Source organism: Mustelus asterias, chromosome 10, assembly GCF_964213995.1.
Source record: "Mustelus asterias chromosome 10, sMusAst1.hap1.1, whole genome shotgun sequence".
Taxonomy (NCBI): domain Eukaryota; kingdom Metazoa; phylum Chordata; class Chondrichthyes; order Carcharhiniformes; family Triakidae; genus Mustelus; species Mustelus asterias.
The window spans coordinates 79,023,300-79,038,489 of NC_135810.1; the positions used below are offsets into that span (position 1 = coordinate 79,023,300).

Sequence of the window (15,190 nt, forward strand, 5' to 3'; positions counted from 1 at the left end):
GACCTGCTGAGATTTTCCAGCATTTTCTGCTTTTGTTTCAGATTCCAGCATCAGCAGTAATTCGCTTGTACTTAATAAGCAGACGGACAAAGATAAACTCTTTTGGTATCTCTCCATCAGGAAACTTTGTCAGGCTGTGTAAAGCGGTCCTGCGCCAGCTGAGCACCTGGAGGTGTCTGCTTTGCAGGGCTAATGTCTCTCCTGGAGAGGGCGACGTGGTCAAGCATTTGTCTCATGCTGAAGGCTGCTTAGAGTTGAACGCATTTCCGTCCCTGTCTGACGCTGCCTTGGGAGCTGGAGAAATCGACACGGCGGCGGCGGTGGGGTGAAATTGACAGATTGAAGGGAGCTCGGCTCTGCTCCCCTCCAGGCGTCTCTGACACGGTTGCTGCAGCTCAGCATTTCCAGCCAGGATTGTGGGTCTGAGTGAGTGAGTGTTTTAGCAGCCAGCCCCAGCCGGGACTTGCTGAGTTTGAAGTGAGCGGGATCGCGGTCGGGGGAATGTTGGAGCAGCGACCTGTTTCCAATTAGAATCGATCCAGGAGCTGGGAGCCGGCCGCGAGCGTGGCTGGATGGGAAATGGGCAAAAGCTAAACTCACCCGGGGCACCCCTATCGCAGTCAGTTCTTCTCACGTTGCCTGGTTGAGGAGGAAAGGCAGGGAGAGGCAAACCTTTCCCAATGAACTCTTCCCCCCCTCTGGAGGATTTGATCTGTTGCGCCGTCCAAGTGCCTTTGGGGGATTGAGGCGGGCTCTTTGCCTCTTCCTGAAGCTGCCTTGATTTTCTTCTCTCTGTAAAGCCCAAACAAACTTACTGTTTGGATTGAAGGAGGAATCTCGGCGAGTGACACCTTTTAAAAAGGGGGAATCCCGGGGCCTGTGCCAGTGTTTAAAGAGCTGAGGGTCAGGCCAGAGCTGAAAGTGTCAGGGGATTGGGGTGGGGGGAAAAGGTACATTGTTCCTTTGACATGGGACACAAGAAAAGTCAGACCCCTTTCGTTTTTCTCCAGTATTTATGTTGCATCCGCGCGATTTAACTACTCGGACTGGTAAAGAGCAGAGAATCTGTCCGCACGGGGCAACTCGGCAGCGTTGGATTTTGTATTTAAAAATGAATTAAAGGACCGATGTGTGCCCGGAGCTGGCGGAAATGTAGGCGTGTGGTAAGCTGCAGACAGTAAGCAGATAGATGCAGCACGTTGCTGCTGCCACTGGCTTCTGACCGCCTTTTATTTTGGAATAACTTAAAAGGAAAAATGCAGCTTGTCAGGAGAACATCATCGCCTGGCTCGGTGGAAGGTGTCATGTAAACGAGAGAAAAAAAAGCAGTCCCACTCTCCCCATCCCCATGCTCCAAGATGGACGAGTCTTCACTGCTGGACTTGCTGGAGTGTTCCGTGTGCCTGGAAAGGTTGGACACCACGGCCAAGGTGCTGCCCTGCCAGCACACCTTCTGCAAACGCTGCCTGGAGAAGATTGTCAGCTCCAGGAACGAGCTGCGGTGTCCCGAGTGCAGGATCCTGGTGGACTGCGGCGTGGAGGAGCTGCCGGCGAACATCCTCCTGGTCAGGTTGCTGGATGGGATTAAACAGAGACCGAGGAACGGCAGGTCAACTCCAACCTCTGGCCCCGGCTCATCAGCCTCGGGGAGTGCGGGATGCCCGGCCTCTTCATCCCTGGGGAGCAGCCTGAAGGAGCATCCCATAAACTCCAACCGGAGTTCTCCAGGAAAGGTAATGTGCTGTTTTTTTTTTTGTTTTATTAACTCGTGTTAGTGCTGCAGTTAGTGTGATGTACTAATTGTGTAACAATCTGGGGTTTGACCCCTCCATTAAATCCCTGAAAGGAGGAATTTCCCAATTTCACATTTACACCAACACCACCAAATATCCAGAGCCACTCGCCCTCTCGCTTTTGAAATGATGAATTTATTTAAAGATGCTTGACTGTGTTTCCCTTTTTGATATTTCAGCTTCTTCCCGGCCAAGCATTCTGACTCAGTTTAGTCATTCTGACTGTCTTCCTACTGAGCTTTCAGGGAAAGAGAAAGTTTTTGAGTTGGCGTCTGTGGTCACGTCAATCGAATTCAAAACAAAACAAATAGTAAATAATTTTAGGTTCAGATACAAAATGTTGACTCGCGGTATCCGGTGTCAAATTACCAAACATTGTCAGCACTTTCGATTCACAAAGATCGATCCTCCGAGTGCACAGTTTTCTGGGCACATGTTACATTTTTGGCAGTTCAGTTCGAAAATTGCAGTTTGGAATTGACAAAAGCTCTCAGTGAAATGAGATACTGAAGCTGAGAACTAACTGACTCATAAATAATGTGCTATGGTTAGCAGGTCCTTGGGGGACCACCACCCCCTCCCCCCTCCTCATTTTCCTTCTAGGGGAACAGATGTGTACAGAGGAACTCAGGTGACAAGTGGATCAGTGAGTGGGTCATTTTAAGTTTGAAGATAGTCACCTCAAACTACCAGTTCCAGTTCAGCACACATCTCATCACAGAGAAACAAAAATAAAGTATGCTTGCATTATGCAAACAACTGACTTCTGGGTGTGAATGATAGGAACCGATTGCTAATTTGTGGATGAGTGACAGATGTTGAGTGAAGTGGAGGATAGCTCATGCACAGAGGTATCATTGAGTGAAGACTATCCTGTTAGGTTTTGGAACAGAAAATGCTGGAAATACTCAGCAGGTCAGGCAGCATCTGTAGAGCGAGAAGCCGAGTTCACGTTCGAGGTCAATGAGGTTTCATACAATGAAATGTCATTGACCTGAAACATGGGGTGGAATTTTCCCAGGCTGGAGGAGGAGGATGATTCTGGACATGTGTGACTGGAAAAGTTCAGAGAATTACATCAAGTCAGGATCCCAGTGTGATCCTCGTCTCTTCTGGCTTTTCCAGGGTAGGGTTGGGACTGTGGCAGGGAACCCATATGGCTGAGGCAGGATGCCAATTGAGGGATTTAAAATGGCAATCAAAAGACCTCTTTCCCAACAGCGGATCAGTCCCACACAATGTTGGCAACTCAGCAGGTTGGAGAAGGCGAGTATACAACAGGAAGTCATTGAAGATGGAAATGGATAGGATAGCAGCATCATAAAGGGTGAAACTGATAAATCTGAGGCCAGAAACAGTCAAATGCTTGTGATAGGACAAGTGACCTTCTTGTTTCTGAGATTGTATAGCAATATATTCTCTACATGGAGCTCTGGGGGAGGAGATGCAACATTCTCCAGCTCAACACTCTTCACGACTGGCACAGCAACTGCTAGGGGAGCATCAGCTACAGCATTCTAACCAGGCATTTGCAGGTGGATGGAACAAAGGGGATGGCCACAGAGCAACGCTTAAGTAATATGCTCAGCTCAGGGTTGCCGTGTCCAGAGAGCTGCATTACATGTTCAGCTTTTGGCAGATTCAGATGCTGCAGCTCTTCTCTCCACTAGACCACCTCAGTGGTTCAGTCCAGGTGTTGGGAGTGTGGCAAGGGATATCTGTTCAAGACCTTGCTGCTGACCCCAGTGAAGAAGACACAGACATAGGAGAGATAGAACCACAGTCAGCTGACCATCAGGATCATAATAGAGCAATCCACTGAACCACTTAAAATGTGATTCTAGTGTCTTGGCTGACCTGTGGGAGCCATGAGGAGATTGTTACTACCATTATCTCTATTTCTTTCATTGCTCCCAAGGCCTACCTGTTAACCAAGAATGGGAGAGCACCTGGCTGCATCTGAGTGGAGTGTTCAGCTATCAAACCAACTGTGTGATCGATGCTGTCAGTTCATTGTTGTGTGCCAACATGTATTCTCTGACCTGCCATGTCTCTCTCTCCAAGAGTTAGCCACTTTTTCAATGGAGGTGGTCATCAGCGCAAATGCCTGGGACTTTTGGCACTCATGCCTGAGATGGATTTCTCCATTTTCTGTGCGAGGGTGCACACCACCCTGGAAATTCTGACAGATGTTGTTTTCTGATAGTGCTCCACGAGTAGCTATTCAGTGTCAGACTGCAAGACTCAGCATCCAAGTCCGTGATGCTCCATCTCTGTCTCTGCCTTCAACATCTGCTCCTGATCACATGATGTTCTTCACTCTGTGCTACCATATCTATCTGATGCTGGACCCGTCAAGGTGTATGTATCTAAGCTGATGGAGGGTATACATGAATCGTGTAATGATGCTTCCTCAGAGTGATGTTCTTTCCCTGAGGACTGCACTTCCTCTTCCATCATCTCTTGTTGCATCACCGGCAATACACCTGTGGGAGTTGGAAGACATGTTTTGTGCTGCATGTACGTGAAATAGAGTCTCCTTAGCATAGTGCAAATCATGACATTGAATGTCAATTCAACATGGCTGACGGGTCAGTACCAAGCTGCCGTGTGACATATAGTGCTTTCGCCAAGTTTCCAGCTACTCCCATTTCTTCATTGACAATGGTCTACAGTGCATATCCCCTGCCCATCTCCAGGGCTTTCTCCTCCATTGCCATCAGGATGGCCATAGATTCAGCACCATCTCCAATTCTCTGCATCACCCAACAGTTGTGGGCTGTCTTCTTCTGTAATGAGAAAAGGCAAAGCGTTAGGATTGTTTGGAATAAATTAATTGCTAACAATGGAGGCAAAACATTTGGAGGGATGTCGCTGTGGGATGGTTGTAGTGGAGGATGTCTTAAGATGGAGACTTAAGGAGGAAATTGGGGAGAAATGATGATGGGTCATAACCTCCTAGTTCCAGGGCAGCGTACCTGGGAGGGTACCGCAAAGATGCACTGGGTGAGGATTTCACGGCAATTGCCCAGGAAATCCATACTTCCTTTGGGCCATTACCCTAGGCCAGGAACCATCTGATAATGCAATATAAATCACAACTTTGGATGGTTCCAACTTTCATACTGCAATAGGTAACCAGAAAACGTTAGAAGAATTAAACCGCTTCTGAGTAACTATTATACTGACCTCCTCTGAACGTCCATGGGACACCTCCCACGGTATTCCTCCCATGCCCCAACCCCCCCTACCCTGACTGACTACCCCACAGCATTCGGTGCGACCCATTGGCTGACCCAACCTGACTCCCCCCTCCCCACCAGCTGAGGCCCATCTCAACCCCAACATATTCTGCAGACCCCAGGCCCAATTTGACTCCCAAAGGCATACCCACTTACCTTCTGCCTGCCTTGTCAAAGTGGCAGGATCTCACACAGCAGCTAGTGTCGTAAAAAAGGGGGCGTGGCTTACTTACTTTTGACTGAGCTGCCCTCAACTGTAGGTTCCGGGAGCCCGCTGCACAACACAGAATCATAGAATCCCTGCAGTGCAGAAGGAGGCCATTCAGCCCATCGAGTCTGCACCGACAACAATCCCACCCAAGCTCTATCACTGTAACCCCATGTATTCACCCTGCTAAACCCCCTGACACTAAGGGGCAATTTGCCATGGCCAATCCACCTAACCCACACATCTTTGGAGTGTGGAGGAAACCGGAGCACCTGGAGGAAACCCACACAGACACAGGAAGAATGTGCAAACTCACACAGACAGTGACCCGAGGTCGGAATTGAACCTGGGTCCCTGGCGCTGTGAGGCAGCAGTGCTACCCACTGTGCTGCCGTGCTGCTATGCCGCCCTAAAAGTAATTATGAACATTGAACGGAATTTATGGGCCAACATGTGGCTCAAATTATATCGGGGAGTCGAATTAGCTCAGTTGGCTGGACAGCTGGGTAGTGATGCAGAGTGACACCAACAGTGTGGGTTCAATTCCCGTACCCTTTGAGATTATTCATGAAGGTCCATCTTCTCAACCTTGCTCCTTCCCTTCCAGACAGCTCGTCCCCTCAATGGGCTGGTTTTGGGTGGTGGGAATTGCTATTTCCTTATTGACTCATAGAATAGAATAGAAATCATAGAAACCCTACAGTGCAGAAGGAGGCCATTCGGCCCATCGAGTCTGCACCGACCACAATCCCACCCAGGCCCAACCCACATATTTACCCACTAATCCCTCTAACCTACGCATCTCAGTACTCTAAGGGACAATTTTTAACCTGGCCAATCAACCTAACCTGCACATCTTTGGACTGTGGGAGGAAACTGGAGCACCCGGAGGAAACCCACGCAGACACAAGGAGAATGTGCAAACTCCACACAGACAGTGACCCGAGCTGGGAATCGAACCCGGGACCCTGGAGCTGTGAAGCAGCAGTGCTAACCACTGTGCTACCGTGCCGCCCTCATAGATGTTTCTGTATGATTTCATATGCTGTGACTATAAATTATATATGACAAGCATATATTTTAAACTTTGACACTCAGAACTAATGTGCTTGCAACATTGCTCTTTAATAAAATACATTTGAATGATTATTTTGTTCAATTTCTTTTGGTGAATACTTGAGAAGAGAACATAAGGTATTAATCTCAGTAATACAATTGAAAGCACACACTAGTCTGTCCATAGGTTAGAGGGCACATGATTTATTGTTTAGTGGCAGAGCTGTCAGCATCTGCTTCTGGTGATTATGCAGTGTAGGCGCAGGAATAATGGGTCCATTTCATTATTTGCGTCATTTGAGTCACACAGAGGGCAGGTTGTCTTATCTGCTGCGATGTCCAAACACCTGCCGATTTTGTAGCTAATTGCGAGCATTAATTTGAAGCTTTCCATCATGCGCTTCAAGTGTAGTTTGAAAGCACACTATCCCCCTCGTTACCAACTATCATTTCACCACCTACATCATCTGATACTTTAGTTCAGTGGCATACTAAAATCTATTTTTAACTCCTCACGTGCCAAATTAGTCATTTTTTTTTCAATGAATGAATTCCAGTTTTGTGACGAAGGGCCTTCTTTGTCTGCTGCTACTCAATTTGAAACAACATTGCCTTACAGAATTGCTTGACATTTGAATGTGCACCACATCAGTTCCACATTTCAGAGCATGTTGCTGGACTGCACCCAGTAACTTTTCTGAAAGTGGGCAGCACGATGGCACAGTGGTTAGCACTGCTGTCTCACAACACCAGGGACCCAGGTTTGGGTCACTGTGTGGAGTCTGCACGTTTTCCCCGTGTCTGCATGGGTTTCCTTCGGGTGCTCCGGTTTCCTCCCATAGTCCAAACATGTACTGGCTAGGTGGATTGGCCATGCTAAAATTGCCTCTTAGTGTCAGGGGGACTAGCTAGGGTAAGTGCATGGGGTTATGGGGATAGGGCCTGGGTGGGATTGTGGCCGGTGCAGACTTGATGGGCCGAATGGCCTCTTTCTGCATTGTTGGATTTTATGAAGCAGTTGCACTGGAATACTATTATTCCTTGTGAGGTAAAAGAAAAGTTTGTAAAATACCTTGAAATACAGTTGCATCTTGACACTTCTATGAGATATCTTTGTTACTTGGTGCACTTCTAGGTAAAATGCCAGAATGGATTGGGATATAACTTTACTCTGCCAGTTACATAGAACATAGAACATAGAACAGTACAGGGATGTCAGGCGATCTCAGGTCATTTTTCCAAAGTAGTACGAGGCTAGAAATGATTGCCAGCAGGTTATTTGATCACAGAGAACATTATGGCTAAACCTGATCCTATTCATACTTGGATGACCCCATGCACACACATTTATAGCACCAGCCGTTGGTTTAATGATCGGAAGTAGAAACCTAATCACTTCCCTTTCCTATCTTGGGGCACAGGAGCTAACTGTAGTACAGCAACTGCTGCTCCATCTGAGATCAACTCATTTATAGGTCGGAATCAAAACTGAAATTTATCTATTTATTTGACTGTGTTACTTGTGGGATAAATTGGCTGAGCTAGTGTTTTTAGCAACGTGACAAAATTCAGTTATGTGGGTAAGCCTGGAAGAGGTTGTTCATAGCCGTAAACAATTCTTGATGAATTCAGTAGGTTCTCCTTCCACCACTGCCGGTGCAGGATTGGCACAACTGTACGCTAAAAAATTTGAAAACCTGAGCTGTAAATTGTGCTATATTATAGACCATTTCTTGATAACTTTGGGCTAGATATTCGGAAATTTATCCATGAATATATCAGAATAAGATTTGCAAATGATTGCATTGTTTGCTGTTACACTGCTAACAATGTGTCAAATCCGTCCTGATTATATTCAGCAAGCTGACTTTGATTCAGACAATGAGTGCCTCTTACTAAACCTGAATTTGACCTGAGGTAACCACCCCTCCACTCCACCTATTGGAGCAGGGCTGTCAGGAGTGCTGGGTGCTACTTGAAGTTGTTTGATTGAACTACTCAGTACAGTAATCTCGCTTTAATAGAGGCTTGCTGCATTCCTGCAATTGATGGTAAAATCCATAGTTTGTTGTAGTTTGGGTGCAATTGCTTCAGACTGAATGGATGGTCCACATAAAAGGGGATTGATTCTGATGTCAGGACATAAAATCTAGATTGCGTGTGATTTTGAATGAATGAAATCGTCACCCTGGACTGCATTCAGGTCAAGGCTTTTGGGGAGGACACAGAAACATAAAACTGACAGACTGTGCAATCCAACAGTTGCAGGATCCCATGCTTTTGTTTACTGGATTGTGAACACACAACAAAGTTTATTTATTAGTCACAAGTAGGCTTACATTAACGCTGCAATGAAGTTACTGTGAAAATCCCCTAGTCACCACACTCCAATGCCTGTTCGGGTACACAGAGAATTTAATATGGCCAATGCACCTAACCGGCACGTCTTTCGGCCTGTGGGAGGAAACCGGAGCACCCGTAGAATACCCACGCCGACATGGGGAGAACATGCAAACACCACACAGACAGTTACCCAAGCCGGGAATCGAACCCGGGTCTCTGGTGCTGTGAGGCAGTAGTGCTAACCACTGTGACACATCCAGCAATGCATGTGGCATTTTGAAGGTATGCAGGAAGGGTTTTGCTCGCTGAAATTCGAGAAGAAAGCTTTAGATTTCAATTGAAATGTTATCCCACCTTTAAGTACATACGTTTTCACTATTTTGGCACCATTTTTATAAAGTATTATGTCAAGTTTTCTGGAAGGAATTCAGTCCTTTGATTTACTATTGTTACAAATGGAAGTTACATAACTACTGTGTTTAAACTGCTCAGTGGCTTCTTATTTTCAACATTATACATGTCATTTTGGGTTAACTTGCACTTATTGACCTTTAAGTACAACATGTGAGGAATGCTGAATTATGAGTTTCAGTTTTATTTTTGATGCGCTTGGAACGACAAGATGATTAAAAACCATTTAACTGCTCAGATACATTGCCAAAATGAAATAGTTTTTCAGCTGAACTGTGGTTATACAAGTGATGAAGGGACTTGGATCAATAACTACATAAAAGGATTGCAATACATGTCTTGGCTATACTGTCCAGCTGACTTTGCCCCATTATTGTTTTTGCACCTTGTACAATTCAGGTTGGGGTGGCAACTTCATTTTTAAGATGCCTTTACTGCTGTTGTGTTAATTTCTGGATTAAATGCAATGGTGGAAAACTCCCACGCGCTCCCTACACACAACACAGATTAAAGGCCAGCAGTGTCTATATAGCCTCGGGCTGCTTTGTAAAAGTAAAACAAAAAGTACAATGGCTCAACATTTTGCTTGATTGCCTTTGAGGATTAAGGAGCTTTTATGTGCAGAATGTTTCCTCAAAAAACTAAATAGATGAGGTAGGGTCCATAGTAGGAGAGTACATTAAAGATAGAGCAAGTTTTATTGGATTCCCAGTGGTGTACAATATACTCATTCCATGATTTCTCACATTTGAATCATTGAATCCCGACAGTGCAGAAGGAGGCTATTCGGCCCATCAAGCCTGCACCAACAACAATCCCACCTAAACCCTATCCCCATAATCCCAGGTATTTATCCCACTAATCCCCCTAACCTATGCATCTTGCGACAGACACTAAGGGACAATTTAGCACGGCCAATCAACCTAACCTGCACACCTTTGGACTGTGGGAGGACACTGGAACACCCAGAGGAAACTCTCACAGACAAGGGGAGAATGTGCAAACTCCACACAGATAGTGACCCGAGGCCGGAATGGAAGCCAGCTCTCTGGTGCTGTGTGGCAGCAGTGTTAACCACTGTGCCACCTTATCTTCTGGAACCAGTTCAAAGTCTTCCTTACATCATAAGGACTTGCTTCTTTTTTCTCTTTTCACATCTGGGTAACTCCTATTCCCTCAAACTGACTTTCATGGTGAGGGATGAATTGGAGATTCTTCCCTGTGGCTAAAGCTGGGTATATCTTCCAGTCTTGCTTAAATTCTCACGAACCTGGTCCTCAGTCTGAGCACAAGCACCCACCTGCATTCTTACATGTTGAACAATAGAGATTTGCTGTCTCTATCTCTCAGCCCTCTCTGCCTTCTCAGATCCTTGCAGACTGAACCTGTCTGTAATGTTCAATGACATTCTAAGGAAACACTGTGTAGGCCAATGTACAATGGCTTCCTATAGACTCTCCTCTTAAAGCCCATCTCCATGTCAATGTGAATCACATGGGCCTTGTATCCTGATAGAAATGTAATTAATTTTCCTTTCGATTCCCATCTTGAAACAAAATAGACAATTTAAAATATAACTTCACAAAATTTGACATTCGTAACACCTCCTGGAACTTTAGTGACCAACAGTCATCACACCTCAGGTCATTGTTTACAGGTGTGAATATCCCATATATTCCCAATAAAACAACCTCGCTAATCTTTCACACCCAAGCTACTCAGGCCTGCTGTCAGCAGAATTCAGAACAGGTCACACAATCCCCTTCATTCCTCCATTCTACCCTAAACTGAAGATGCAGTCCCAAAATATAACAATCTTATGAGTCCTTGGGCAGAATTCTCCCAAAAACTTTCTAAGTGTCATAACGGCAAGAATAATGGAGTGATCTGCGTCAGTCTCTCAGACACACACCATGCCGCAATCCTCCCACACTCAGGCATTTTTTTGGAGCGTTGGGAGTTTTGCCAGTACTGGGTGTGGGGCATAAACATGCCAATGAGCCTGGCTTCAGATCTCTGTGCACTGGGGGACCCCCTGCCTCCCCCCAAGGACATCGGTACACCCTCCCTTCCCCCTCCCACAGCATGTTCCCCCATCCCCTCTCCGACACGGGTCGCCATGTTGGTGCCCTCCCGATGGGTCCGCCACCATGACTTCTGACATGCCCTCTCCCAATCAGAAACCGCCTTCATGATCCACCCTTGCATGACACCACTCCGCTCCCTTCCGTCATGACCAGACCCCACCCCGCCCCGCCCCCCACATAGCCAACCGATCATGGCCCCCACTCATCCACCCCCTTGGCGCTGCCACTGGTGCACTCGCGGTACCCAGTTGACACTGCTGGGCTCTCTGGTGACTACTCAGTGCTAGATGGACACAACCTAATGGGCATTCCTCAACCACCCAGGGTCTTCAGTGGCCTCTGAGACCCCCGGCATGACTATTGTGCCAAGTCTCTGCTAGTGGAGACCAGTAGTGATTCTCCCGTTATCGTGCCGTGCCCATTGGTCAGTGGATTCCGTGCGCTGGGATTTGAATGGGCTAAGCAAATTTAAACATTATTTTTAACTATGCCAGTCAGACTCGCGCCCATATGGGGCACAATCCGATTTGCGCCATTAGGAAGGGACCAGGAGAATCGCAAACTGTTTTGCGCCAGATCCAAACCAAATTTTAGGCCTGCAAGCTATTCTCCGGGACCGGCGCAATTTACTAACAGCGCGGCGAGGTTGGAGAATCACTCCCTCTTATTTTTGTAATACCTCCCCCACTAAAAGATGAAACGTCATCACCAAAGTGCTGAGTTTTCAAAAATAGTATCCAAGATATAACAGTGTAAACAATCTGAATGCTAACTTACTGCATAAACACAAGCAATATTCAACCTGTGCTGACACATTTTTCAAATACAAAACTCATCTTGGCGGCATCAATATTTAACTGGATCAACCAAATGCATGTAGTTAAGGTTCACTTGGCATTGATTTTTAAAGTTATTTCTCTCACATAAATGAAAATTTATTTTGCTGCTCGTAGCTTTGCCTCCGTGATGCATCATAATAAATCTCCTTTCTCAGGTTGAATAGATTTCACAGCATTTTCATGTCCTTAGTTAAAAGATGGACACTCAATTCAGCCTGAGTAACTTTGTCATGAAACACACTGTCACTTGCTAACAAAACCTGAGATTTCAAATTCCCTTAGGTGTAAGCTGTAAATCAAAATCAAGTCCTTTGTCACAACTCCTCTTCTCATGAGGCTTCAATATATCCTTTTGTTCTTTCAAATCAGTCTGTGAACTACTTGGCCCAGCTTCTAATGCCCCGTCTCCATTCTTTTTCATTGCTGCAGATTTTTTATTATCCAGCCAGCCCAACAGCCCTTCAATACTTCTCTTGATCCTTCCTCTGCCTCTGGGTGTTATCAAATTTCTTGTCCAATATCCAGTCTTGGATGAGATGCAATTTCTTCCAGCTAAATCTTGGAAAGGTCAAACTCTTTGCCCTCATCAGAAATACCATATCCTTACCACCAACTGCATCAATCCCCTCTTGTGTCAGACTGAACCAAATTGTTTGCAATCTGGGTGCCCTTATTTGACTCTGAGGTAAGTTTTCCATCTTCCACTGTCAAGAAATTACAGCATATCCAAACATTTCACTATCTGCATCCTATTCCCCACCAAGGCTTGCTCACCTATCACCCTGTCCTCACTAACCTACATTGGTTCACAGTCCACTACATCCACTGAGTTAATTTTCACATCCTTGGATTTAGATTCCTTCATGGCTTCATCCTCCCTATTCCTGTAACCTCCACCAAACCTATGCCAACCCCCGGAACTCTATCTTCCCTCCATTGGCTGCTGGATTCCTCCTCTCCCTTTGCTGCAACATTGGAATCCCTGCCCTAACCTCAGCTTCTCCACCTGTCCTTCACTCCTTCAAGACCCTCTTTAAAACTCACCTCTGATCAGGAGGTCAGTCCCCCCTAATAGCTTTCCTTGTTTCCACATCCATTTTTGTTTGATTATACTTCCACAAAGCGCCTCGGAACAGTTACGCTGTTAAAGATGCCATATAAAGTGCAAACTCTTGCTATCAATGAGGAGGAGCGGACTGTAAATTCCTCTGGCATTTTCGGGAAATTTCTCAATGTCTACTCAGACATGATAGCATTTCTGAATTGGCTTGTTTGAAAACCCATTAAGATGAAATATTACTTCTTACATTTATTCCTTCTCCTCATCCAAGAAACTACTACTATGTAGCTTATAACTCCAGTCTTCATGGTTGCCATCTGGCACTAGTGCAGTGTGTCATGCAATCGTGATAAAATTGGTTAAAGAAAAAAAAGCTGTTTCCGAAGCCAACAAACATGTCGGAACCTAAACGCTATATGATTGCCAACACAATTCTTTAAATTAATTTGCTATGAGTATGTCTGTCGCTCTGTGAACAATTACATAATTGACATAAATTGTGTGGAATCCACTGTCAATTGGATTCTTGAAACTTGGCTCTAAAGATGGCCCACCTTGATCCTACGAAGGATGTGGCTCTTAACAGTTGGTGCAGTGATGCATTCTGTTTGACTTGGCTGTGATTGTTTTTCCTTCTGTGTGATAAATGTTAAACTGTGATGGCTTGCTGAGTTTACAGTTTGGGAGTCTGAATGAGGTTTGATGTGTTGGAGAATGCACAGTTTCTGATTTATTACTCACTTGAAGCCCGGCCATTGGGGGAGCACGAAGGTCTCTAATAGATTCAGTGCTGTAGTTATTGCTTTTCATTGTGCTAATGACAGTTTAAGAGGAGGAGGCTGGTTGCTTACTTTAGCTGCTAGAAATGCAGGTTGCCATCATGATTGAAATTGATGAAAAATTTCTGATCCTCACAACATTCATTACAGTGAAAGAACGTCTGCACTAATCTGCTTTTACAGCAAGGGAAAATAATCCGGTACGTGAGCTGCTGATACAGCTGTTGCCAAGTAGCTTTGCACAGTTGTACTGGGATTCAGACTGGGAAGGTTTCGCATTTTATTCTTGATCGGTTGAGTTATCCAGGTGATGGTAGGGGTATGATAATTTGTCACAGCATTCTTTGATTAGAAAGGGGTGGTGGGGGGGGGGGTGGAGAATTGGAGAGAATTCTCACTCCTAGGCTGGACTTAATCTTGGAAGCAGTGGCCCAGCTCCTCCCAGATAAAATATTGGGGGCAAGCCCACCTCCGCAGGGCCAGAAACATCTGACCTACTGGGAACAGTGGCCAATGCTAGGACTGCAGCCAGTCCCACATGAGGAGCAATGATGGAGGCCAGGCTACAAGATAAGTGGGGTGGTTTAATGGGGTCAGTCAGGCAGGCCCAGGCAGTGTGGGTGGGAGGAAGTGGGCATGACAGGGAGGCCTGGTGGAGGTCAGGGGAAAACAATCAGGGGTGATCACTGCTGGGCATAGAGTGCCTGAGCAGGAGAGATTTACTCCCACATTTACAGCCAATCTGCCAGGGATTACCTGGTGACCTCACCACATGGTGTGGTCAACTCCCTTTGCCAGTAAAATACAACTGGTGGCAGGAGAAGGCCCTTGAGTGGTTATCAACTGGCCATTCAAGGGCCTCAATTTGTTCAAGGGCAGGTTGGCCACATGACACGTATCCCACTATTGATAAATGCCAGCTGAGGTGGGTAAATGGCAGGGATAATGCCCCCTGCCGTCACCTGATTTTGCACCCTGCCTGCCAATTGGTTTCTGGTGGGGGTGAGAGGGGTACAGGTAAAATTCCAGCCTGTGACTCTTTGCAGGATGCATGAATCCAAGATCGAAGTGAGTTCAAACTCCTTCATTTAGCTCATTGATGCTCACTGTCTTGGCCCACACATGAAGAATATCTACTTGGAGTGAATTCAGTGTCCATCCAGTAGCACTCAAACATGAGCAAGTGACTTGAGGAGAGGACAGGAGAAACTTGAAGGGGGGGAGAAAATAGTTCAGAAAAAACCTAGTGGAATCTCAATGATCCAAACTTCCATTATCCATCGTAGAAATCAGAATTTAATTCTGCTTAAACTAACTCAACTGCAACTGAGCATTTTTAATTCATCCTTTGCCAGCTGTTCATCCAGGAGAT

At 45.9% G+C, this 15,190-nt stretch overlaps 1 protein-coding gene across 1 annotated transcript in view; it reads left to right on the forward strand.

The window, feature by feature from the left end:
* The first annotated feature begins 234 nt into the window (after positions 1–234).
* The window catches only part of LOC144499700 (E3 ubiquitin-protein ligase SH3RF3-like), a 338,883-nt gene continuing 323,927 nt past the window's right edge, over positions 235–15,190 (forward strand). The window contains exon 1 of the mRNA XM_078222001.1: positions 235–1,733. Coding sequence (XP_078078127.1) covers positions 1,359–1,733 — 375 coding nt within the window. The 5' untranslated portion in view covers positions 235–1,358. The remainder of the gene's footprint in view (positions 1,734–15,190) is intronic.